Source organism: Anopheles maculipalpis, chromosome X (assembly GCF_943734695.1).
Source record: "Anopheles maculipalpis chromosome X, idAnoMacuDA_375_x, whole genome shotgun sequence".
NCBI classification, from domain to species: domain Eukaryota; kingdom Metazoa; phylum Arthropoda; class Insecta; order Diptera; family Culicidae; genus Anopheles; species Anopheles maculipalpis.
In genome coordinates, this window is record NC_064870.1 from 5,159,136 (window position 1) to 5,185,035 (window position 25,900).

The window sequence follows — 25,900 nt, forward strand, 5'->3', positions numbered from 1 at the left end:
ACATCAATAAGTTTGTGAACCTGTGGTTTATGTTTCTTGTGATTATATGTTGCCAAAAACAAAAGATTTTAAAATCAAAAACAACTAAAACATCGAATCAAAATCACTCCATTCTGCCATTAAAAGGAAAACGGATGATGCAAAATGGCGTCAATGATTGGAAAACGAAAACGGACGTTACAATCACTACGCACCGAGCAACGAAACATATACATATATTGGTATGCTTTAGTGTCAAACCTAAAGCAACACAGAAATGATTATACAAAAAACAACAAAATAAGCAGACTGCCATAAATTTCCGTGTTTTTTGTTTTCTCTCTAAACATTAAGGCAACGCAAAACTCTCGGATGAGCTAGGAAGTGATTTCGATGGCGCACACAGCGTTACTGTAAACCGCACACTCACTCTAACGAGTACGTCCGAGGCAGATAGATTTAAGGGCCCGGTGCCATTCAATGTTCGGGTGGAAGGACGATGTTAGCAAAAGAGCATAAATTGTAGAGCTTTTCTTCCTTCAAATATTTATACGTTTCGCGGCTAGTGCGTAGGCAAGTGTCAAAACCAATAGTTGTGTACTGTGCAACGGAAGGGTTTACTCAGGAAGGCAGGGCAGGCACCAGAATTCATGGTAGTGCCTGCTTCGGTGCGTATTTGTAGCTGTGCACGAACACTCGAAACTGACTGAGCTTGAGTTCCACGAACTTGATATCGAGCCGCGCGCAAATTTAGTACAAACCACGCAGTATGGGTGGTGTTTTTGCAGTTTATGAAACTATTGATTATTATGAAGCGTATATATATAAAGAGAGGGAGAGAGAGAGAGAGAGAGAGAGAGAGAGAGAGAGACGCGAGCAAGTGGTAGGAATTGAACGGAAAGTCTTACCTAATGAGAACTTTTAAAAGCCAAACGATTATCCGATAATCGACCGTGAATCAATGGTTGTTGGTGATAAAAGCCCGGGCCGTCTGCAAAGAACGCCAATCAAAAAACTATGCTTAGTATTTTGTTGTTTCCTCATTGATTAAATTGATATATATTTTTTGTAGTTTTGTTTAAAAAAAAATTAAAGAATAGGAGAACATCGTTTACAACACGCAATCGCGCAATTCCACCTGTTTGGAATCGTCCAAAGGTTTTTATTTTCCTGTTATGTTTTTTTTTTAATTATTGATGTTTTAAATATATAATATGCGTAAAAGGTTAAGTTAAATGATTAGAATGCACGAATCGAGAAAACAAAATTTAGACTAGCAAAGCCGCGAAAGGAGGAGGGTTTAATTTTTTTCATTGTTTCCCGTCTCGAACACTCATGCAGAATCGCAAGTGAAGGAATGCACGACTAGGATTTCACACTGTAGGAGGATTATCGACGATTTCGGATTACATAAACGTATACATTTGTTACAAAATAATCGATAAAATCATCCGTGCTTTTGATTTTTCGCACTATATGAACGGGCTGTCAGGCGGACGTTTAAAATTAGCTGGATCGAAGCTGCTAAGATAAAAGGAAGAAGGATTGCACAAGAGCAAGGTGTTTTTCTACAAGTGGAACTGACTTTACAGAAACTTTTATCACGTTGTCCTTAAAAAAACAATCTATTCTATTAGACGGTTTTACTATATCTAATCAGGCTAAGGGTCGAATTTCTGCATTACGACTTCTCTGCACGCATAAATGTATTACGCAAAGGAAATTTGAAAGTACAACTACTAATTCACATATTACCATACAGCATGGATGTTGTGGAGAACGATGCGAGCTGCGCATGTCTTGAGATACAACCTGACCTGAGTCTTTTCTAGTGGCCAAACCATAGAATGATTTCGCCGAGAAATATATTAGTCGAAAAAAAAAACAGTCTTTCAACATCTCTGAATCCCAACATAAAAAGGACAATCAGAAAATGGTTTTTAAGAAGAGGAAAAAAAGTTCAATTGCAAATTCAGGGCCAAAAATAACCTCCAATAACACAAGTGAGTAAAATATAATGAAGGCTTTTGTTAGTTTTCTTATGTTTTATTTTTTATAATAGATTTTTAAGAAGTTCTAAGCTTCAATTCAGCCACCCTGGTAAGAAATGCAAATGGCGCCTCGAAAGGTTAGGTTCTAGCAGCTACGGGGAAGAGAAGTAAGTTATCCAAAACTCCAATCCAAAACTCAAAAACTGCTGTGTGTCATTTGTAGTCAGCATATTATACAAAACGTTATCAAAACACTATTCTTACTGTTACTGTTCAACATAATAAAGAAAATATTTTGTTTTGTGAATATCTAACACAGCCCGACACGTTGTTGTCTGTTTGTCAGTCTTCTAAGTAGTAGTAGCTGGTAGGTCTTGTAGATGAAGTGACGATGAAGACGTGACGTATGATGTGTGTTGAATACTATATCCTGTTTATATTCCCTCGTTGTGAGGATGTAAAACAAAAATCCTTTAAAAAAAACTGCCTTAAATACGTGCAGTTTGAATTGTTAGCGAGAGAGATTTCGGTATCACTCTTCCGTCGCCATTGTTTTCTGTACTGGTCGCATCCTTCTCTGGCGCGCCTGAAAAGGAAAAGTTTTGTCATGTCCTAGTTTGTTTGAAGGGCGGCAAATAACAGGCATCGCATTTGCACACTTACTCTTGGATGCTTGCCGAGACGGTCGCCCAAACAGCATTCGTTCCAGTCCGATAATTGGCGACTCGAACAACAACGTCCAGACGAGCGCGAGCGTCAACGTGAAGCCTATGTCGCCCCAGAACTGGTACGCAGCTAAAAGATCCGTAAAGTAGTAAGGCACCCGGGCCGAGCCGGCCATCATCATTTGGATGGGGAAATGCAGCAGGTAGATTGTGTAGGACAGGCGCCCCAACGGTTGCCAGAAGGTAGCGCCCAGGAAGTCATTGATTGCTCCACCGTACCCGTTGACGCACGCGAACACAATCCAGCCGATCGCCGTGGCCCAACCGACGCGGCTGAGTGACTCGTAGATGGCGTCCACCGCTTGCGGTAAAGTTTCGTAGTCCGGCTGCTGGATCGGATGGTCGCCGAACAGTATCGCCAAAATGGCGGACACGGTCAGCGTCCAGCCGAGCACTATAAACCAGCGCGGTAGCAGGACGTAGTGTTTCTTGGTGCGCTGCAACACGTACCCATACATCACACCGACCAACCACGCACCGGCACGCGTGTGCGTTGGGTAGTAGGTGTACACGTGCCGCAATCGTTTGTCGTCCACCGCCAGAAAGGAGAGCCGCAAATGGTAGACGAAAAACAGTACAAACACCGTCACCATGGACGCGGCGATTAGCGCAACGATTGCGAGCAGCATCCGTCGACCCCAGCGCCACAGCGGATAGATGATGAAGGGTGCGGCAAGGTAGAGCTGCATATCGACGGAAAGGTACCAGGTGTGACCGAGACACACCTCCTGCGGGTTAACGTAGTTCTGCACGTACAGCAGCGATGACCACCAGTATTTCTGGCAGCTGTCCTCCGTAAGTCTCATCGCACCGTCCCAAAATGGTCCGGACCCGATGTACTTCATGAGCGTGGCGGAGAAGAGTACGAGTGCGGCCAGCGCGGGTGTGAGTCGGAGATAACGGTGCAGGTACATCACAGGCAGGTTGAGCCGGCCACACTTGTCCAGTGCGTTCAGTATGCTCCAGCAGGTAAGCAAACCGCTTAGAAGAAAGAACGAGTCTACGGAGACGGTAGACGCGACGATGAGTACACTATGGTACGACTCCAGCCACTGCGCCACAGGAATAGATAGATAGTGCAAAGCTGTAGTGACTACAATCATTGGTAGCGGTACCGGTACTGTTTGTCTACTTACGGGCAGTATGACGTGTGAGTTGATGATGGGCTGCATAGCGATACGGACGTAGTTGTGACTAAACACAACCCACGCCATCGATATCACCCGTATACCGTTGAGGCAGTCGATTGTGTTCGACTTGACGGAAGACGGCTGCTGGGTCCGTTGGTATGTCGCCAACAGTTTCCTTCCATTGCAGTAGAGTGAAAAGATGATCAGATTTCGGTGTGGCGTACGTCTCCGGCAGAGTGTGACTGCTTCGTACAGCGTGCTCGCCACCGCTAACAGAACAATTACACCGAAAATGGATCTGCATTGTGTGTGCGTGCGTGTTAGTAGGTGGTTTGTAGACAGAAGAGGTTGGTCCTAAAAGGAGTAACCACAAACATGTATACTCACATCGTTACCCATTGTGCAGTGCCGAGTGACGATGGAACAGTGTTACAGGTAAGTGTTACAGGCGGTAGATTGGGGGCAACCGTATTGAGAAACTGTTGGAAGCGCTCGGCAGTGCAGGAAGCGGGAATACAAACACCAAGATGTGCCGCCCATACATCCCCGGATGATCCAGGCATGATACGTTGCGCTGACTGAGATGCTGCTGGTTGTCTCGAGGGTAACAAGTTCTGGAGCGGCACAGTCATCAAGCAATAGCGACCCACTAGCGGCTCTATAAACGATGCAGTATGGACATGTCGGAAGTCGGCACACTGATCGTAGTGTCCTAGTTCGTACAGATTGCCCGAGAAGATACCGGCCGGCCATTTGCCCCAGGAGTCAAGCACTGGAAATTGGGACCGAGAAAACAGTATAAGTATCGCAAACACCCCCATTCATAATGGCGGTCTAGCATAAGGCTACACAGTAGCCTGTCCAACCTAATGAAAGGATCTAGAAGTGAATAGTGCACCTGTAAAGATAACCCTTTCTTAATAGCAGCAATTACAGATATGTAGTGAGTTTATGGCAGCAATTAAATAATACGTCTGCCTACCCCCCTTTCAGATAAAGCTCCCGCGAGAATGCCACTAGTTTGCAGTGATAATTAAATATAGATAGTGAAAAGATGACGCACGAGACACTTTCTCCTTCCACTTGCACGGGAATGGATGGGATCACTTCGTTCGATTGTTAATAATACGGCCCGGGATTAACCAGGTGTACGATAAGCCTGAAGGATGCACTTGATCTGTTTTTAATGGCACCATTTTTTATTTTTTTTGGTTCGCCACTAGATGCCACTCGTAACTCGTTCTTTCCCGCGGCAAAACCATCCTTCAGCGGCGTGTTTTGTAAACCAGTTATTTTGAAGTTGAAGTTGTGGCTATAGCTTACATTTCACTGTCCAAAACTCTTTCGCCTGTAGGCCAACGGCCAATGCTAGCAGCTGCCGTTCGCACTGTGTTTCGTTCGGCAGCTGACGGATGTCGAGTGATTGCAGACCGTTCGCGACACTGCCGATGATATCGATTGATGGACGTTGATCGGCTAGCGCAAGCACGTGCGGCATCAAACCACCAAACAGCCAAAACCACCAGAGCAACATAGCTACACTGTGTGTATGTGTGCAGGATGCATGCAGATACGCTCTAAGGTACTGACGCCTAAACTTCTCTCTACCGCGAATCGTACTAGTGAATGGTAGGGGCGAGTCGATTAGCGTGGCGTTTTATACTTGGCTGTTCCATGGATGCGCAAGTTATTCCACCAATCGACTACGTTTTTCTATGTTAAAAGGTACTTGATTTCGTTCTGATTTCAAAGTACACATCGTTAAAGAAACCTCCTCTCGAGAGGTTTTGACGCGATAACGGTAGAGCTTTCGCCATTTCGTAGGCCTGTGCATTGCTTCCCTAGAGGTTTCCCAAAAAAGGAACAGTCATGGTTCCGCAAATAGCCTGATTTGATTCACTGGTTTGTAACACAACAGTTTACTTAAAGATGCAAACAAATGTGTTGAACCTTAGGTAAGAAGATGTATAGGTTGCACGCTGTAAGTTTGAAAGGAATGAGTGGTGCATGATGATGCGACAAATCTGCAGGTTCATGTCCTGAGTGTGCATTCGTTAGCATTATGACATGACTTGGGTCGTTTTCTGTTGTTCCGTTTGGAAACCGGATTGGTGCCTGCTCAATGCGGTCTTGCACGGCCGAGTAGAGTAAGACGCCAGGACAGGAGGAGCTGCCGGCACTTAATATGAAGAATAATCTATTCCCGTCTTTTCAATCAAGACATATCACTTATACTCTCAGGGGGTAGGATTTCCACTTTCTACCCTGGCTTAGATATTTGCAGAGAAGTGTTGAAGTTCTATGTGCGGTTGATATACTGAGTAGTATGCATTTTTTTAGATAGCTCTCATGACTCCCATCCAAACCGTTTCCCCGAAGTGAGGTCTAGCTATCGAAATACATAGTATCAGCAAGACTAGTAAGGCATTCGATGGCCGGTATGACCGTGGAGGTTTTTCTTGGCCGGAAGCCAAGAAGAAGAAGAAGAAGTACCTGCTTGCCGGAGTCTGTCTATCTCGTTGGCCTGCTCACGATAGAGCACGTCGTCGTGATATAGCTCGGTCAACAATAATTCTCCAGCAAACTCCTGGGGTCCCGGTTCACTTTATCCAGCCAATTAACTCGCTGTGCTCCCTGCCGCCTCGTGCCGTACTGGGAGTCGTGGGGGACGAATACCTTCTTGGCGGGACACGCGTTTGCCATCCTCATTAAATGCCCCAGTCAGGATGTCCGGTTTGCTGATTGTCCTGAAACGAAGTAAAAATGTTTTAGCAGTCATTTTGAATTCTCGCAACGTTTGACAGTTGTACTGTGACAATCGCGAATGAACTATGGTAATTTCGGTTGTGGCAATTTTGACAGCTTGCAACCCGATTGTATGTAAACAAACAGCGCTAGAATATTAACACACACGTAGCTCAGCAAGAGGTCTTCGGAAAGATATTGCAGCAGCTCTCTTCACGATTGGCAAAATATTAAATAGTGTATAAACAGATTTGTGTTCATCCAGTCAAATGATAAAATGATAAATGTCAAATGATGAGATGATGTGTTCGTCCAGTGAGAAATAAATCTACCAAGCGCGGTACACGACGCTTGTATTAAGCGAATGAGCATTTTTTTCCAACGCTATTAAAACAATAATATTTCGCACGGTAGAGTATAATCAATAGACGCTTCCCGGTGTGAAATGGATTAACTTTATCATCTTTCTTTTAGCTCATTTTCAAGCAGCAGATTTTTTCCTCGTAACGACAAACAGACACCGTACATGCGTAAAGGCAGCTGCATTGCACGGCACAGCACAATATGGCGCCGAAGAATAAGAAATGCTCCATATGCGGCACGAATGTGTCCCCGAAGTGGAAAACGCTCGATCGAAGTTTGCTGTGCGATGATTGCTACGATCTGCAATGCAATCCACCGTTGGAACCGAGGCAGGAACCGGAACCGGTACCCGGTCCGAGCGGTCTCGGGTACAGGACGGAAACGTTCCTGTCTTCCGTATCGGTAGCGAGCAATCCGGCCGACGATGCCGTGTTTGCGAAACCAGCACTGTTACCCAAACCAAGCAAAGTTGTCAAACGTACCGAGACGCCACCGGTGCGCAATGCACTGAAGAAACCGGTCCGCAGCAAACCAAGAAAGGTCGGCATGAAGCTTAAATTTACCGACGAAACAACTCGCCCCAGATCGGTTCCAAAATTGTTTCACGATGTAAGTATTTGGTTGCTTTTTTCTCTTTTATTTTTCAACCCATAATGGTAGCATTGGTAACGGGTTTTTTTGTGTTGTTGTTGTAGAACTTTTGGTATGAGGTTGGTGACATTGTGTCACTAGTCGATGTGGAGGACAACACATACTACGCCCAAATTCGTGGTCTCGTTGTGGATGTTTTTAATGAGAAAAGTGCCGTACTGACGTGGTTGGTCCCGACCGATGCTAGCCCCCCACCGAACGAAGGCTTCGATCCGGTCACCTACCACGTCGGACCGGACGAGGATGAGCTGCGAGATTTGGACCAGATGCGGTTCGTGATGCACGCACCGAACGGATACTTCTTCAACCGTCAGCATCCCTTCCCGCGGCCAAATGTGTACGGGCCGGTGGAACGGGACGGCCGGTCGACTGAGGTGCCGGAGTACGAGTGGACAAACATTTGTCACCTACACTACGGGGAACACTCGGCACGTTGAAATTGTAATTTTGGTCGTTTATTAAACCCCGTGCGCTGCTACGTGAGTACGTAAGGAAGGGAAGCTTCGGGAGGTGTTTATTAAACATTTGGAAGCATAGGAGCGAGTAATTGTTGATAAATTTTAGTTTGTAGTCAAAAAGATTACATTAATTATTGGCTTCCTGCATAAGGTTTATTTAACCTACGTTTCAATGACCAAAAATACACCCTTGCTTGTATAACCCACCTGCCTCCGGGTAGCTCATACATATTGTATGGGAATTCAATTTTTATTTGTTATAAGTATGACGGCTTGCGCCATATTGTCAACACCACATGTGTTGACTGTTGAGTGTTAGACTTATGTCCCTTCTTAGACATTAGAGAGTTTCTCCAGAAATGAGAAGTATGTTGTTACATGCGAAGCAGCTACAACTGGTCATCAGGATGTCGTTGTCGCGCAGAAATAAAACTCATAAAATTACTGGACAGTTAGGCGGGTACTGAATCTTCTTCTACAGGCAAATGGTCCGAATGGGAACTAATACTACCTAAATCTGCCAACGGATCGCGTTGGATAGGGGGTCATTGAACGGAAGCCTTTTAAAAATAGTTTTGTTTTAAAGCATCGCAGTTCAACATCCACGGTATGATAGTTTTCCACGCAGTCATCGAGCGGAAACAAATTTTAACTTCATACGAATCCAGAGAAGTAAATGTTCTACAGATTTGACGTATTTTTAAGAAGGGAATTCGATTTTACCCATACAATTCTCTTAAGCGATAAATCACGCACATGGGACTGAGAACGGCTAAAACAATGGCTGAACTAGAGCGAAGCAAACTAAACTCATTAGGTGAATTACTTATAAACTCATATAAACAATAAATGATTATACATGATTGAAACAACGATAAAATAAATTATTTTACTCCCTCAAAAAAAAACTTCAAAAATATTTATTTGTATTCAAAATTTGGTATAGGATAAAATATTTCACCCGTGCGGGCAGCATTGAAATATTTCAAATTCAAATTACATGGCGAAATATTTGTAACGGAAATTTGGATTCAACCACGTTTTTAGAAGCTCTTGCAGGACGAATTGTTTCTTTCGTGTTGAAGCAAAGAACAATTAATAACAACACATTAATTATAAGTATATCGTTTATATTTCATCTCAATGATGAAACTTTAACCACAAATAAAGGCTAGAGATATCATATCGGAAAGAAACACGGCACAAAACAACTTACTAAGAACGATAAATGTGCCCTCTCCCCCAATTACTGTGCGATGAGTAAAAATGACGTATTGTTTGTGGGTTTTACTTTACCACTGCTTTTTCCTTTGTAATTAACCCCTTTTGCTTATAAAAAAAGAACAAGTTGTATGGATTGTTGATTCACTAAGTAGTATATAATAGCAGTTAAACTCCGTAGAAATACGAATCCAGAACAGTATTGTTACGAAACAGTATGACTGTGTGTGTGTGTGTGTATGCGTATGTCTGTGTGTATGATTAAAGATAAGGTGTGATTGAGGATGATTATAATGGCACGAATGGGTTTTGTATTACATTTGTTTTCGCCTTTCTTACAGTCGAATTCTACCATTACTGACCACGTGCTCTGGGTAACGCCATAATGAACGTTGATTGTTCTGTATGTATGCTTACTATCAGGAAAGTAGCAGCCAAAATGAGACGTTAACTGGAAAAAGATAGAGAGATAGATAGACAGAGAAATGCTAAGAAAAAATCTAAGGATCAAATGAAGAAGCGAATACGGAGCTTCACCAATCTTTGGTAGGATCCTTTTCCCTATCAAATAACTCAATGAATTAGCACACACACACACACGCACACACCTACACACATGCGCTTACATACACACTCACACACAAACACCCCAGCACACGCAAACACGCACACACACACACACGCACGCAACATTACGCTAGAGTGTTTCATTGACGCAAATACGCTAAAACTAACCGGGCACAAACTAGTATGGCACAAACCAATAAGATTATAAAGGTATTCCTCCTTCACGACTAGTGTTCATTGTTTCTTGCCAAAACCTCCCCCCCCCCCCCCTCCAAAGGACCGAGGATGGCGCAGAGATGTTTAAGGAAGGAAGTAAAATAGCATATTCTGACTAGAGCGGTGTATCGCCATCACCCGGGAGCGCATCCTGCGACGTACTGACGGTAAGCGTTGGAGCCACCAGGGTGGTTGGTATCATGGCGACGATCTGCTGCACGGTACCGTCGATCGGTAGCGGTGTAAACACTGGTTCGAGCAGCGGAGTAACTAGTACGGTTGGTGGATGCTGCTGTGCTGTTGGAGCACGTCGTCAGGTCATGATGTTGTTGCCGAAGTAGTTGAGATTGAAGTCATCGAACAGTATGTCGTCATCCTGCCCGGTGGAGGACGGTATGTTGATACCGAGCTCGGCCGGATCGAGTGCCACCGAGCGTAGTCCGCACTCCTGCACTATTTCCTCCTTCGGCACCGGGTTCAGGTAGTCGGCAATATTGTACTCCGCTATTGTGGATGTGGAATAAAAAAAATTGCATATAAATAAACACACGCACGGCATTGCTTACCGCTGTGGGCTGTGTACCTACCAGAATCGAGCATCTCGTACGTCTGGATCGTTTGCGTTGGACGATCGATCTGGATATCGCCTCCACGTCGCAACCCGTTGAAGGTATCGTCGTCCGGATGTTTGATCTCTTCCGTCCTTGCTGTCACCTTAAACTGTGCGCTGGTGATAATGTCTGCGTACAGTGTTTGGGCCTCATGATACGTCGCGGTTAGCTGCTGCTGTTGGTGATGGTGATGGTGATGCTGTTGATGCTGCTGATGTTGTTGCTGCTGATGGGATTGCTGCTGCTGCTGCTGCTGCTGTTGCATTGTATGAGATAGATGCTGACGATGCTGTTCGGACGATGCGGAATTTAACGTTTCCATGCACTGTGAATGTAAAACGTCGTGGTTAAAGTTATCCGTCGTGTTATATTACGTTGCATGTAATATATAAGTTTGAGCATTCTGTGATCAGGTTAGCTCACAGACAGTTCACCAAGAATGTGATAATTCTGAACCACTTGTAAAAACAAGCAGATAAACTTCACTTCAGTTGTAGCAGAAGCAGACCTAATGTCCTCTTGACACTTGGATAGTGTTTACATTGAACATGAAGATTCAAGCGACTAAGCGACTATCTAGAGATATGAAGTCATATTGGAGAAAACTTCATAAGATGGCATAAGATACGAAATATTGTGTGGGCTAAGTTGAGATCGAATTACCTGATTCACCGGTGAGCCTGTGGTGGGCGATTTGGGAACGTACTGGGCCAGACTGGCTGTCGCCGCCGCAACCTCCGCATCCGTCATCGTGTCATTCGTGCCGACCTCTCGCATACGCGCATTAGCCTCCATCTTGAAAAACCATTCAAAGCGTTGCTTTTTCTGCGACAGTACAAAAAGGCAATACATTAATGTAGGTTTGGTTGCAAAACCGTATCGAGTCCTGCTCGTACGTACATGCTCCCAGGCGAGAAAATTGTCCTCCGAGTTGCGGCTAGAGATTGTCCATAGGTGGCCGGAACCGTGCGACGATTTGCGACCCTTGCGAAAGTGTGGATTAATCGACAGGTTATGGCGGACGGAGTTCTTCCAACGGTCGTCATGCGATTTGTAGTACGGGAAATGATCACTAGCGTTGATTTTGTTTGGCACGTGTTGCATGGAGAGAGAGAGAGAGAGAGAGAGAGAGAGAGAGAGAGAGAGAGAGAGAGAGAGAGCCATATCCATTAAAATGCTTCAAAATTTGTGACCGGAAGCAGTCACCCTTTTACCCGACAACGTTGCCCGTAAGTGGCCTGTTCTGTGTGTCATGATCATGTCAACTGTCGCTGCTTGATGATCAGCAAAAGAAGTGCGGAAAGGGGGGGAGACGACTACTGGTCGAGGGAATAAAATACATATGATACGAAATTAAACTCTTCCCGAACTTCGAGCGAACGTCGGTGAACCGTGGCGAAACGAAGGGTGCCACCATCGAGTTGAGATGGGTCACCCCGTGCTCATGCCGTGGAAATGATTACACGGTTCAATGGGGGTTTTTTTTTCTTCTCCTCGCCATCGGTCTAGCGATACCGTTTTTCAACTTAGCGAACGACGCTGTTGTGGATGCACTTTATTGTGCCGTTCCGCCCGCCCCGCACTGTACGTTGGTTTAATTACGCTTCACGAGCCTACCGAATGTCAAGTAACGCACCTGCCGCCGAGGGACCCTACTAGCTTGCTACCATATTTGATGCGGGCCACACAGACCCACGCAACCAACGCACTTACACTGTTGACGGTGCAGTGAATTAATCATTTTAGGTGTTGCGTGCAACTGTCAACATGGAGAAAAATGACGCGAGAACGAGATGGAACGACCGTAAGTCGTGCACAGAGTGCGAGGACTTGGTGGAGCAACTGACTGTAATATAGTCCACCGTCCGTCAAAGCTTTTCCGGAGACAGTTTTACAGACTGCTGAAAGACGTGCTGATTGTGACAGGTGAGTAGTGTAAACATTAGTAATGGTGGAGCTACTACTTAAAACGAGCAACCATTTTGTTGTTGTTGTTTTTTTTATTTATTTGCTAAGAATCCTTCAGCTGCTAGATAGAACCATCCGAGCATGACTTGATTTCTTATAGCGGTCCTAAACTGCGGTGTTCATCGATTGCGTTGGAGCGTCTACATTCTACCAGCACCACTACAACAACCATCCGTCCGATTAATTCCACACCAGCACAAAAACAAACATTCATTTCATTCTACTTTCTTCACCTTGCTTTAACCTCTTTGCTGGTTTTGTTGTTGCTGTTGACCCCACATTTGCACGGCTTCTGCCAGACCATTACAGTACTGCAAAGGAGCAAACTCCTCCGCGTCCTTCTACCATTTCATTTCAACTTTCTTCCACCGCAAGGATACTGCTTGTCCCGCTCATTTGGCGTGTGTTAGCCTGCTCTTACTCATCGTGCACTGGTCCTGGGGCCTGGTCTTCGATAAGATTGGCACATCCTCCCGGGCAAAACCTTGCTCCACTCCGTTTGACATTTGCACAGTGCACGAGGCACGGCGGCTATTTGGTGATTTCTGTGTGGGAACAAGGGGAGATGTTTCTTTTTTTTTTTTTTGTTGGGCTATTTTGGTTTTGGGGCTTCGTTCGCAATTTGGGGTACCTTCAGATATTAGAGTGTTCGACCATTTTTTTTTTTTTCGTTCTTGCCAGGCGTCTTTTGAACTCAATCCACGCTTCTTCAGACCTTGATGACAGTTCCTCCTTTGCGAGCGTCGCGGCATAGCACCAGAAGAAGCTTCCACCGACTGACACCAGCCAAAAACGGAAGGCATAACTAGTTAAAGAGCAGCCCACATAGCATTCGATAGTTGGCTTCCCTTTTGTGGGGAGGGGGAAATAAAATTCGGCAACCAGAGCGACAATTTCTGCTCCAAAATCTTCGACCCTTCCACCATTTTGTGGACAGGCACGGACTATTTCACCTGCTGCTGAAATGGTCGCTCCTTCTCTCTCTCTCTCTCTCTCTCTCTCTCTCTCTCTCTCTCTCTCTCTCTGTCTTCTTATTTTGTGTGTGTTTTAATCGATCAAATCGATTTTCCGTTAGAGTATGGAATGCTTGCAGGTTCAGCTATCAGTGGACGTTGTGCACTGTCATGAAGCTATGGCTTCGCTTCTGTTTGTCCGTACACATTTGTGGTGGTATGAAAGCTTTATCATATTGGCAACATTGCTAGTATAAAAGATGGCAATTCGGGGCTAATTACATTATCGGGTTCTCCATTGCCTCTCCATTCCCTGTCACAATAATTCCATAATAACCGGGAATAGAGGGCTCTGCCAGCGTTTCAATAAAATGGAATGCACCGTCTTTGGAATGGCGGTCCGTAAAATCGTAATCGATTTGCTCTAGGAGCAGAACAAAGAAAAAAAATGGCCACCAAGACAAGCTTGTTAGATTCGTGGTGATCTTAAAATGGAGATAAAGACACATGTTTGCAGACAGGGAAATGAGACTTTAGTTTGAATCGTTGGTTTGCCAGTGCCCACCGTGAGGTGTCTTTGAGTCCGCCATGATGTCTGGAGGTACACCAAAAAGCCTAGAGGTTGGTCTATAAATCTTGCCCTCTCGTGCTGCTGTTACCACAAGCTGCCGTAAGGCCCAGTCTCTCTTACGGTCATAAATATACGAATAAATCATAAGCCTTACAGCAGGGTCTCCATCGCAGCGAAGCCCTCCTTCGTCTCTTCGCAAAAAGAGTCGTTTAACCGAACGTGACCAACGAGAGATCCACACAATTCCGGCAACTTCCTGTGTGTTGTAATGCACGTACCCCGCGAGTATCAGCCCCAGACGTTTCCCACATGCCCAGACGGAAAGCCCCAGATTTTCGGGTGTGTGCAGTTTATAGTAATGAAGTCTTTACGCCATACGCGTAACGGTAGCAGTGAAACCGTTGCAGTGCTGTGTGCTGTGTTCCAGGCCTGTTCGCTTGGGGATTGTATTCGCGGCAAGGGGCCAACCAAGTTGTGGAGCGGCGAAAAGCGAAAATGAAAAATGGAATGACAGCGTTATAAATCAGGCACTGCGATTGACGTTGATGCCCTAACGGGCTTCACGGGGGAGGATGGGGGGGGGGGGGAGGGGGTTCAATGTGCAGAACAGTTATATAGACCGGAGCGGTGGATTATGCCAGGTCCATTTTTTTGCTGTTGTCTTTCCGAGGCTCGGGAAGGCTAGGAAGAAAGCTGGAGGACGTCTTGCTCACAATGTAGTTTGGAAAAGGGTATCTCCAGAGCCTGCGCCTGCAAAGGGGGGGGGGGGGGGGGGGGGGTATGTGTAAATCGCGGGTACGCGAGCCATCGGAATCACATTGCAGAGCTGTTCGGGAAATTCAAAAACTGCGCCATGTTTCCGTCTTCCAGCGTTCGTTGTAAGGCTGAACTCTTGCTCAAGAACATGCCGTGGCTATTATGCAGACATACATCCCAATTTCATTTCGAAGGGGCGAGGGAATTCCCCTCCCTCCCCCTCCCCCCCACCGGGACCTGTCAAGGCGGCCAGGCTGCAACAACCTGGTGGCATTGCATTTCGGCTTCCAAGTCTGCACCCAGATTTGGAAGCCCAATCAACCGGAAACCATCGATTGTTTCGCGTCACAGTGGGGAAGCATAATAGAAAAATAATGTGCCCAACCTGACAAGGACCTTCTGGCCTGACCCTCTATCCCCGCTAGCGTAACGCAGGCAGGTTTTCGTGAACGAACAGGTGACATGCGATCAGAACCACACATATAAGTTCCCATATTTCACGAGAACCAACCCCCCCCCCCCTCCCCCTCATATTCATGATGTTGGTGATCCCCAGGGTCACAGGTCCGGTATGGTAGGGGTTGGGATGTGCCACTCCTAGATTATTCGGGTCGGGCGCAAGTTATTTCGGTATCATATTTTTTCCTCCTTTGGGAGGGTGAGCATATTTCCTTCGGTTCGTTCGAGCGTAACGGGAGCATCGTGGAGGGGTTCGTGTGCAAAGTAGCGATAAAATGGAAATTGACCCGAAACTACCTGTTCCCCTAGCTGCTAGAGCTGTTTCCGCGTGTCCTGAGCACTTACACGAAGGGAAGGAGTTCGTTTTTGAGCCGTAAACGGTGTTACGCGTTTGCTTCAAATTACGAGCGATACAGGAAATTGCAGATACATGCGAGAGTTGAGGATGCAACATTACAAGTCATGTGGATCATTTAGGATTCGATTGAACTTCAACGAACCGAGAGCAGTCGGAAGCATTATGACTGCATTTGCGTTGCTCGCAACTGTGTCAACGCGTTCGTACAGCTTCCCCCGTAGTAGTAGTAGTAGTAGCTGACTACTAACACAGCGTATCCCAACTGTCAAACGGAATGACAAATGCACTTTACTACCATTATTGCCATACGGTACGGTGCTTGGAACGGGGAAACGAATCGTTTTCTCGTTAATGGCGACCATTTTTCATCACCCACGCTTACCCATACGAGCTTTCCTCACCGATTTCCCGTACTTTGCTGGAGGGTAAATTTTGTCACCATTTTGAGCGTGCGGGCGGCACAGTAGAAAACTGTCTACAATACAGTAGTACGTTTTATGCATTCGTTTTCGGCACAACGTTGTGCGTTAGTGACGAGTAGCAATAAAATATGTCCTCCTCGTTCGACCTGTTTGACGATAGTCTGCGTGATGCTTTTCCTCCTATCGATGTGTCACTAAAGAAGATGACGTATTTTGACACTTTTAACTTTATGGTTTAAAAATGAGTTTGTTTTCTAATTTTTTAAAGAAAATATTCCCCAATTGTGCAATAAGTAGCGAACACGTGGAAATGTTATCGAACCAAAAGCAAAATAAAAACACAAACCGGTAGCGAATGTACCATACAGCCAGCAAACAGGCAAATAGGGGTGCGCTGTGTCACACACACACACGCGTACAAAAAAAACGGGAGCAAAAGAAAATGGAAAATTGTTGGATTGGTCCCCCGTTTTGGGTAAGTGAACAATTGAAGGTGCCTCTAGCCGAGGGTTGCAATCGGCAAAGCGCGTTGAGGGGTGAACACATCCTGCCCACAGGGGTGAAACAAAATGGATCTTACCGGGTCCGGAGCACCATGCCGTTTTTACATCCAAATCGCACAGCGCGCGGGGGAAAAGAAAGAAACGCCACACGCGTGCTGAACGAAGGCATCTCGCTCCGGTACGTATGAAACAAGGGACAATTGCTTCCCTTTTTTTCCAATTCTTTTTTTTTCGGGGGTTCTTTATGGTTTTTCGCTGGAAGGACGTTCACAGACCTGCGCACAACGAGCTTGGAACCGGAGCAGGCGGATGCCATGTCGTTAGATAGGCCCACGGACGGGAGCGAGCAGGGCTAACTGGAGCAGTGAAGCAAAACCGCAATAGACGAGGTGTGTAGTGTCCGGCAAATGGTCGAAACTCTATTGACACTGACCAATCAGAGGGAGCGCTTGACCGTTTGTAATAGGCGGCCCTGGTAATGTAGATGAAACATGGGTGCAGGGGTCAAATTTGGATGAGAAAATTAACCGCAAAGGACATTTACTGGAGCTGAGTTAAAAACCAATATAAAATTCACTTAAAGGATGGAACAGGGGCATCCACACTAGCCGCCATCTTGAAAAAAAAAAACTATGCTTTCACTTTCTTTCTCCGATTGGGAGTGTGTAGAGCGTATGGGGCAACGTGTTGTTGTCTACAGCACTGTTTACTTGTTTGCGTTAGCGAATTGTTTGGCCTGCGGTAATCAGCGTCCGGGAGCTATTATTAAAGCAATGTTTGTAGGTTAGGTCCTCCGAAGCCCTCCCCAGGGTGGGCTCAGGACTCCCCAAAGGCTAGCTGCACTCCATGTAACGCAAACTGTCAATACTTACGAGATCCACTGGTAGATAGCGGCCACGGTTAGATCACCCTGCTCCTCCAGTGCGTACTCTATTAGCTCGGTGTACGTGAACGGTGGCTTCTTAGGTCTGGAGAGGTAGTACAAAAAAAAAAAAAACAAAACAAAACACGCATATCAACACAACCCCCGTCGTAAATGCTTGCCCAAACACACAGCGTACTTACGATTTGCCATTACTGCTTTCGATCGTAACGTTCTCGCCTACGTTTAGATCACCCTCCTCGATGGCAACTGTACCGGATTCACCGCCCAGGCCACCGCTACCACTACCGCCGCCAGCAGCGGCACACTCCTGATTCGCTGTGCCCGGTCCTGCCCCGGGGGCAAACGCTTTCGAACGCTGCTTCCGATTGGAGCGGGGCGATAGGTTCGGGATGTCATCCAGCTTGAAGTTGAGCAACCATGACAGATTCTTGCAGTCTTCTGGTGTGTCTGGGGTTTGTGATGCTGGGGAGAAGCAGGGGAGGAGGGGAGGGAGGTTGGGTGGTTAACAGAAATTAGTAGACAAGTGTGTAAGTGTGTGGGAAAACTTCTCCCAGGTTTAGGTGGAGGGGTCCTCAACGCATGCAACCTGCGTCATGCCTGTCGGCTAGATTGTTTCCAATTTTCAGCACCTTCACGGACCCAAAACCATAGGGCTGGGCAGCTTGGAAAGCGCGTGAACTTGCCTAAATTGGTAAACAATTTCACGCACCGCTGGTCTGCGCCGAAGCGTGACAAGCCTTTCGGACAACAAACAAAAACAGGAACAGACGGCGCACGCGACATTCACGCATCCGTTATTGTTTCCTGTGTTTTTGAATCCAATAGGTTTTGTAGTTTAATTTCCGGCCCCTAGGACCCTACGCCGCTTTAATGCAATCGATATGCTCGAATGGATGCTCCAAAAGGACGAGCTCAGCTGATGAGAGATCTTACCTAAGCGTTCGGGTGTCTTCATACCATTTGTGAGCACGCTGGCAGGAGTTGTCGACGCTGAGGTGGTGGTTGTCGCTTCTGTGCGCCGTGGACTGCTACCACCCGACGTGGACCGACACGGTTCACCCGAATTCGACCAGTTGCTGGCCGAACTCTGATTGTTGGTACCATTGTACGGGCTACTGTTACCTCCCGTAGTACCACCACCACCACCACCGCCACTGTACTGCTGATTCACGTCTTGATTGTTGCGATGTGTGTGCACATGTTCGGCATTTGCTGAGGATGTGGTTGGCGCTGGAGGTGGCGGTGGTGGAGGAGGAGGTGGTGGTGGCGGAGGCCGCGGAGACGAGGGGGAGGATGTTGTCGATTGTTGCTGAGGTTGATGGTGTGTGTGCATCGACGGTACATGAAGCAATGGCTGGTGGTGGTGGTGATGGTGAAGGTGTTGCTGCTGCTGATGCTGATGCTGTGAGGTAAGATGCGGGTGTTGCTGCTGATGATGGTGATGTTGTTGGTGATGTTGTTGATGGCTGTTTTGTTGATGTTGCTGCTGTAGCTGCTGCTGCTGCTGATGATGATGATGATGCTCGGTACTCACAATGGAGTAGCGATGATGATGCACGTTGGTAGGTATGGTCGACGACCCTTTACGGTCCAGATCGAGCAGCTCCGCCGTACTGGTCCAGGTGGAGGAGCTTATATCGGTCAGCACGATACCGTTCGTGTGGTGTACCACGTCACTAACAACCGGCGCCAGCACGGTGGATGTTAGATGATGCTCACTGATCGGTATGACCTCCGCATCCTCTGCACCGGCATCTAGCTCACCAGGCGCGTCGTAGATGTACGTCGCTAGCTGCTGGTGATGCGGGTCATGCGCGTCGCTCAACGGATTTGCTGGATTGTTGTTGTTCGTATCGTTTGGGCCAATCACGTAGAACTGCCCAATGCCGGACACACCTTGGAAGGCTTGCCCGAACGCCGGGAACTCGTGCAACTCCACACCAATACCGGCGCCAGTATCAATGTCCTTGCGCTGCTTCGTCACTAGCGGCCCATTGATGGTGACGGTATCCGGGAGGGTTGCGTACGGTGCCACCGTGACCGAGACGGGAAAGTGATCCTCCAGCTCGGAGATTGGAAGTTTGCGCTTCAGCGACCCACGCCCGGATGTAGGACTGTGAAGATTGGCTTCCAACGTAATCGTATCGATTGGAGTGACGACGCTGTAATGTTGGTGCTGTTGCTGCTGCTGATGGTGGTTATGGTGGTGGTGATGGTGATGGTCTGGATTGCTGCTCAATGTGGTAAGCAGTGGAGGAATCGTTACGGACGGCCCTCCACAGTTAGGAGCCACATACAATGAGCTGGAACGCTGCATTGTGCAGCGGTAACTGATGCTTTTTTTATTATTTAGGTTTCACAACACTTCAGAGTTATTCTAGGACACAAGGGACGATTTCACAACACAGAATTAAATACATGCGAACAGTGAAAATGAGGGCTGTGCACATGTAGCAGTATCTTTCCACGGAAAAATCTTCGCACTTCAAAGTCAAAAATTCCCTGAACGTCGTCGCAATAAAGCTACATCGTACTAAACGAACCCGCGCCGCACCAACATCATTTCCAAGATGGCGTCCAATCACAGCAGCACCAGCAATCCATGTCTCGGGAAGTTTTTCGCTGTAGTTTTCTGCCTATATTGAAGGCTCAAGGTTCGCGTCATGCAACCGCGGCATCGCTGTTATTTCGTCGCACCATTCCTATCCTTAGAGGTTCCAAAAATCTTGTACCTTGCGTTGGCGAAATTTCAACATGCGACGCAATTTACTCTCGCGAAAGAGACAGCAGCACACTGCCACGAGATCTTTTGCTTACACAACACTTGGGGGAGATTTTCGTACGGGGTTGCCGTGGGTCTGGAAATTACACAGATATTGCGCTTCGATTTCTTGCACTATTTAGACGACCCGAGAGTTCAGGATATCGAAAGGCTCAGCACACCTCTGCCAGAAAGATGCCAGCTTGTACACTATTGCAGCGGCTGCTGTTACTGCTGCTCTCGCACCACGAGTGGGGTCGCACGAGTTGACGCAACGGTCCTCGCGGCAGTTTGTTCGCTCGTTCTTCCCATCCGCTTCCTTCGTGCAGCCGAAGAACACTGCCGGAAACGCAAGCGCATGCCGCTCGATGAAGCTGTGGGCAAATAAGGTCCTAGACCGTGTTCGTCCTTTTCCCGTGCAAAACCTCGGGCACGGGACCCAATCAGCCGTGCCGTCTCGCTTTCTCATCTGGTGTGGTGTGGCCCCTTCCGCCCGCCACGAGCTTGGTTCCTGGTACTAGGTGAACCCCCTCAAATTCACCTCCACCCCCTCTCGCTCTCTTCTTCCACATCCCTTACCATATACCGCCGTACGTACTTTGCCTGGAAACAGGCAAAGTACCGAGCACATAAACATGAGCGAAACAAAAAAGCCAATGAAAAAGGAAAAAAACACACTTTGACAAAATTTGACTCCGCGAAGGGACGCTCCTGACATCCAACCTCGAGCCTCGCACTGTGCAGCTAGGTCCGTTTCGTTCAGGGCACGATTGTCCCGATGTCGATGTCCTGGGTCTGGTGAACCGTGACGATGTGACTGCGTTTTCGTAGCCTTTTTTTCCCTTTGCTCCTCCGAATCGGTAATCGGTTGCGCATGAAAGACTCGAGGCAATAAGAAAGAGAGGGAGGGAAGGAGGGAGAGAGAGAGAGAATAGAGAGAATGGAGAGGGGGGTAATGCAAAACGAAATCGGCATGTGGTTCGAAAAAGGAACAAGGAAGCCCCCCTCGCCTCAAAATTTCCAATGGACGAAAAAAGTTTTCTGGACGAAGTGAATGATTTGATGCACATGGTGCGAAAGCAGGATCAAGAAGAGAAATTGAGTAGGAGCAGGTTTACTGTAGGCAATAATCAATCCCGAAATTCGGCTTCTTCTGGAGGCATCTTCACTACACAGCTAGGGATAAGAATTTAGAAAGGCTTGAAAAGGGTTCTATAAGGTGGATCAGATCTTGGCTACCATGTACGTACATTCCTACTGTCCCAACAGTAGTACAACCACTACTCGTTGCTTATCTGCGTTACTTATCTACGTCAAATGAACAGTGACACGAACAACCACAATACATCGGGAAATGGCTGGCATTGTTTTGCACGGCGTGCGTGCATTGACAACAGACTGGAAAACTGTTACGACGCACGCAAGCCGAGATTTTTGGGGTAAAGTTCTACGTTCGTAAAGTAGACGCCGCAGCAGTAGACAAATTACTTGCGACGTAAAGGAACGCCAACGAGCTGATAAGGGCTGGAGATTACAATCTTAACAGTTGTATCCGCAAACATGGCGCCGGAGCATTACGTTTGTCAGTATTTACGTAAAGTAAATCTAGAGTTAAGTTGGTTTTTCTTTTGGAAATATATGTTTCGAGGCTTTATTGGCAAGTTCGCATATAAGTAGCAAAGAGTTCTCAACACCTCCGTCTATGCATCCGCCTGCCAGTGGTCAAACGTTTGCAGCTTCGCGTACAACAATTTCCCCGGGCTGTTGGTGGCTTGGAGCTGCCGTGCACCGTACAGCCGATAGTCGTCAGCAAGTTCACCCGTCTCGACGCCACACTGCAGCAACCGGGCGAGCAGTTCGAGGCTACGGGCTGTCGGTCGGTCCTGGTCGAAGTTCCCGAGGAAGGCCACACCGATCGATTTGTCGTTGTAGCCCCGCAGGTGCGCACCAGCCCGATGCCAACCAATACCCTCGTATATGTTACCGGTGCCGATCAGAAAACTAGAACGAGCGAGCAGAGGAGTATGTTTGTGTTTGTGAGCGAGTGAGAACTAACGATAGACGATAGATTGAAGAGCGATACAGAAGAGAGTAGCAGCAGTAGTACGCGCTGTAGTAGACGTAGTAGTTTGGCAGCAAGCAAGAGTGCTGTCAATCATCAGTAGAGCGTTCGGGTGCAAGCGTTAGGCATTATTGTGGAGTACAATATACAGGAAGATATTCTCACTTGTAACCGATGTCACTCCAACGGTTCTGCGTCTGGTGGAAGGTTTGTATGTTCCGCACCATCTCCTTACAGGTCTGGACGCTGGTGCAACGTTCGCCCGTCGTGTGATGCACGATGACGTTCGCAACCGGTTTCAGCTGATACGTGACGTTGCTGGATTTGTTTGCCCCCCATTGGGCCCGCTTCACCATGGTCGGGCACGCGGGTTCTGGTGCGGCATCTTCCTGCCCGATCGTCACTGAGTGTGGAACCATTAGACCAGAGCTGGATGAGTATTAACGAAGTGAGAAAGCTTGCATATACGCACCATTGGAGGATGAAAGCAAGCAGTACAGCACAACAATCAGGTAACGCGAGATGCTCCAGTACGCCACCATTCTTACGCTTCGCTGTATGTTTTGTTGCTAATGTGTGGTTTTTGTTTTGTAGCGTCTAGCTGACGGATCGTTCTTATCGCCGTACACCGTCAACCGCACCGGACACACCGTCTAATCTCGTCCGCTGGTTTACACAACTACACAAAGCTCTAGAACAACGATGACAGTAGAAACGCCGTAGAACACGCGCACTTTTTGGAGGGCCGAGTTTGGTGCAGCAGAGCAGAGCAACGACTGGGAACCGGAATTTCTAGACCTTCCACGCGCGTCGCATGTGTTGCGTGTATGTGTGTTTGCTGCGGTGCGTTGTGCATGAGACATCAGCATCTTTGTCCGATTCCGCTTTTGATGCCTTCGTTTCTACCGGGCTGCGGACGGCGTAAATACGCTAAAATGAAGCAGCGAGAACCGGCCAAGAGTGAATCCCCCCCCAAACGCAGAGATCCGATGGGTAACAAAAAAAAGAAGGTATTCCCGTCCAAGAAAGATTATAAAGCGTACGGGGAGTTTTATGAGGCTAAAAGATTGAAGAAAAAGTGTTACTTCTTGGGAATATTAAAGCGTCGTAGTTTTCCACAGTAAGTTTGTATAATGAGGCGGTTCTAAAGAATTTTTGAGCTGCTGGGTATGCACACCCTTGTTAGAACACTAGAGCGCATGTGCTGGATGTAGCGAACAATATGGCGCTTTGTTTGCTTTTAAGGGATGAATGAAAGGCTGCAACGAAAAGACTCGAAAAAAAAGGATAGATTAGGCAAACTGTGCTGTAAGTCTTTGGGTGGATCCTTCCGACCTCCTGTCATCCCAACGCGTCGTCAACAGATATGATCCAATCCTCTGGTAGGAATGGTGCTGGTGGATGGAATATTCAGAGAGTTTTTGGGATCCCTTTAGCCATTCCCGCCATTCCGCCGTTCCCTTCAACTCTTCAAAATTAAATCCGGAAGAAGTATCAGTTTACGTTGTCTACATCAATTTAAGGTTCACCTGCACATTTCGCTTATCTGTCCGCCCACACGCAGACATCTTTCGCAAACATACGCTCCCTTTTTGGCGAATGCAGGTTGCGTAATCCACCTTCACTTTAACCGCATGGTTTCGATATCAGGCGCATCTTATCGTACAAGCACCACACCGAGGTTCACCCATTTTGTGTGCTTCACACGCTCCCGATTAGCATACGGTGCGCCAAACTATTTACATCTGCACCGCTGCATTGTGTACGGCGGATGCCACACGAGTTGACTTTAGCGCGTGACTTCACGCGTCATAAACCGCGCACAACTTCACGCGGGAGCTGTTTGGATCACGCAGCGCTTTTGGGGGGCGCCTGCTTACGCTGGTCGAGAATTCTCCCGCCGACTCATAATAGGGGTGTATCGTTGGCAAACCACAAAACGCACGGGACGCTCGTGTGCGGTGCAAGACACGCCAATCTCGTGCAGACGATGCGCACCCGTCTACCAGGAAGCTGTGGGTTTCGTTTACGATCGTTCGCGAACACAGGGCAGGCGGTTGGTATAGATGGTTTTTGGGTGAAGAAATGGTTTCGATTGAAGATGTCTATGGAAAACCCCTTAACACCAACGAATGGTTTAGCGTGCGGCGAGAGGAGGTTTCCGTGACTCTTCTTCTGCTGTTGATGCAAATGCACCAAATCACTCAACCCAAACGCTAGCAACTGTTGTGCTAGCAACACAACACCCACACCACAGCATTAATGCACCTGATGCACCGATGTGACGATGCACCGATGCTCTCCAAGACGGTCATTAGCGAGTGCAAACCGGGGTTTGGTGCACTATTGTTTGCTTTCCGTATCACTTGATCTGCAAGCGGTCCAACCGTAGTCCGTTGTCAAAAGCCCTTCATTTAGGGTACGCTCTACCGGGGGCAGGCGGCACTCAGCATACAGCACGACGGTACCAACAATTTCGGAAGACCGATCGAGGTGAATGTTCACGATGCACGATTGCGCAAAAATCAGCTCTGGAATGTAAAACAGGTGGGAAAATGTTATTAAAAAATTAGATGCGCACGTAGACCATATGGGCACGGTGGGATCGGGTGAGATTACGCCGGGGGAGAGGGTTATATTTTTGAGGTTAGGTTATCGGTTAAATCGAGCAGATACGATAAATGATCTAGAAGGAAGGCTTATCGAGCATTAAACCAGCTTGACAGATACCTGGATTAGCTCTGGACCTATTATGGACCGATTATGGAGCACCTTATAATCCAGGAAATTCAACCATTCAAATATTACCCTAAGTCTACTTTGTCTTGATGCTTAATTATGATCTTGCCTACCCTGTCAAAGATTGGAAAGTTCAGGTAAACACCAACACAGCACCAGTAGATTTAACTATATTATCCGCCATTTTTTCGCGATTAAAAATATGTAATAATTATTCACTAGCAGGGATCGGATGATCAGAGAGTTCGGATCAGGTTTGTACTCTGTCTCGAAATATTTTAGACATCTCTACAAGCCCTAACCAGCCCAACAAATGGTTCAAATTATTTGCAAAACAGGGTGCAAATGCTTAAAAACTGCATTGGGATCTTTCCACGCCTCAGAATGTCTTTGTGCGCTCTGGCGAACTATAAAGATTCTGCCGTCTAGTTTGACTATATCAACAGAAGTATTTGATTCCTCAGCTTCAGCATTTAGCCCATCCTCGGGTATTATTACTTAATTCAATTTACCTTCACCTTTCTGTCCACCTTTCATCCCAGTGTGCACGAGCAGCATTAGGTATACATCGCTGATTTGGCGCACAGTTAAAGGTAAATGAAGGGGTCCGAATTCGAATGTATCTTTTCCTTATGTTGATGCCTGAATATACTGAAAATTAGGCACAAAATAGTAAATAGAGGAATGTGTTGGACAGGAAGAATATCGCATGACGTGCGAGCCCTTGCATTACTTACTTAGCACACATTCTTAGCGACGCGAAGTGCTTGCGGCAATGCTTTTTATTTTTATTTCCCAAACAACA

General features: G+C 47.0%; 5 protein-coding genes across 5 annotated transcripts in view; 2 read left to right on the forward strand and 3 right to left on the reverse strand.

Moving 5' to 3' along the window:
• LOC126568348 (vacuolar protein sorting-associated protein 16 homolog) overlaps positions 1–25,900 on the forward strand; it is a 335,612-nt gene that overhangs the window by 66,924 nt on the left and 242,788 nt on the right. The gene's annotated exons all lie outside the window — the stretch shown is intronic.
• LOC126562103 (nose resistant to fluoxetine protein 6-like) lies at positions 2,459–5,368 on the reverse strand. Its single transcript, XM_050218526.1, has 5 exons — positions 5,149–5,368; positions 4,213–4,597; positions 3,832–4,123; positions 2,634–3,747; positions 2,459–2,556 (listed from the first exon to the last, which is right to left on the reverse strand). Exons 1-5 carry the CDS (start codon positions 5,357–5,359, stop codon positions 2,459–2,461), a joined length of 2,100 nt encoding a protein of 699 aa, XP_050074483.1. The 5' UTR covers positions 5,360–5,368.
• The window catches only part of LOC126559745 (GATA zinc finger domain-containing protein 1-like), a 357,373-nt gene continuing 338,607 nt past the window's right edge, over positions 7,135–25,900 (forward strand). Inside the window, exons 1-2 of the mRNA XM_050215921.1 lie at positions 7,135–7,542; positions 7,629–8,037. Of these exons, the coding sequence (XP_050071878.1) occupies positions 7,135–7,542; positions 7,629–8,021 (801 nt within the window). The 3' untranslated portion in view covers positions 8,022–8,037. The remainder of the gene's footprint in view (positions 7,543–7,628; positions 8,038–25,900) is intronic.
• Positions 10,343–19,850, reverse strand: LOC126562032 (homeobox protein cut-like). The gene is made up of 7 exons (XM_050218446.1): positions 18,467–19,850; positions 17,713–17,995; positions 17,520–17,615; positions 11,558–11,729; positions 11,321–11,482; positions 10,634–10,982; positions 10,343–10,550 (listed from the first exon to the last, which is right to left on the reverse strand). Exons 1-7 carry the CDS (start codon positions 19,848–19,850, stop codon positions 10,360–10,362), a joined length of 2,637 nt encoding a protein of 878 aa, XP_050074403.1. The 3' UTR covers positions 10,343–10,359.
• Positions 21,995–22,898, reverse strand: LOC126562733 (peptidoglycan-recognition protein 2-like). The gene is made up of 3 exons (XM_050219313.1): positions 22,829–22,898; positions 22,522–22,759; positions 21,995–22,295 (listed from the first exon to the last, which is right to left on the reverse strand). The coding sequence occupies exons 1-3, from the start codon at positions 22,896–22,898 to the stop codon at positions 21,995–21,997; spliced, it is 609 nt and encodes a 202-aa protein (XP_050075270.1).

What these genes read in the sequence shown, in the direction of transcription:
- LOC126562103 (XM_050218526.1), bottom strand. Translation starts at nt 5,359, where the DNA reads ATGTTGCTCTGGTGGTTTTGGCTGTTTGGTGGTTTGATGCCGCACGTG. An exon ending in ACTGCACAATGGGTAACGAT is followed by an intron (nt 4,124 to 4,212) that starts GTGAGTATACAT and finishes CACACAATGCAG; the next exon opens with ATCCATTTTCGGTGTAATTG. An exon ending in GTCTCGGCAAGCATCCAAGA is followed by an intron (nt 2,557 to 2,633) that starts GTAAGTGTGCAA and finishes TTTCCTTTTCAG; the next exon opens with GCGCGCCAGAGAAGGATGCG.
- LOC126562032 (XM_050218446.1), bottom strand. Translation starts at nt 19,850, where the DNA reads ATGCAGCGTTCCAGCTCATTGTATGTGGCTCCTAACTGTGGAGGGCCG. An exon ending in CAGGCTCACCGGTGAATCAG is followed by an intron (nt 10,983 to 11,320) that starts GTAATTCGATCT and finishes TTACATTCACAG; the next exon opens with TGCATGGAAACGTTAAATTC. An exon ending in GTACGAGATGCTCGATTCTG is followed by an intron (nt 10,551 to 10,633) that starts GTAGGTACACAG and finishes CATCCACAATAG; the next exon opens with CGGAGTACAATATTGCCGAC.
- LOC126562733 (XM_050219313.1), bottom strand. Translation starts at nt 22,898, where the DNA reads ATGGTGGCGTACTGGAGCATCTCGCGTTACCTGATTGTTGTGCTGTAC. An exon ending in CTTGCTTTCATCCTCCAATG is followed by an intron (nt 22,760 to 22,828) that starts GTGCGTATATGC and finishes TTCCACACTCAG; the next exon opens with TGACGATCGGGCAGGAAGAT. An exon ending in TGGAGTGACATCGGTTACAA is followed by an intron (nt 22,296 to 22,521) that starts GTGAGAATATCT and finishes CGCTCGTTCTAG; the next exon opens with TTTTCTGATCGGCACCGGTA.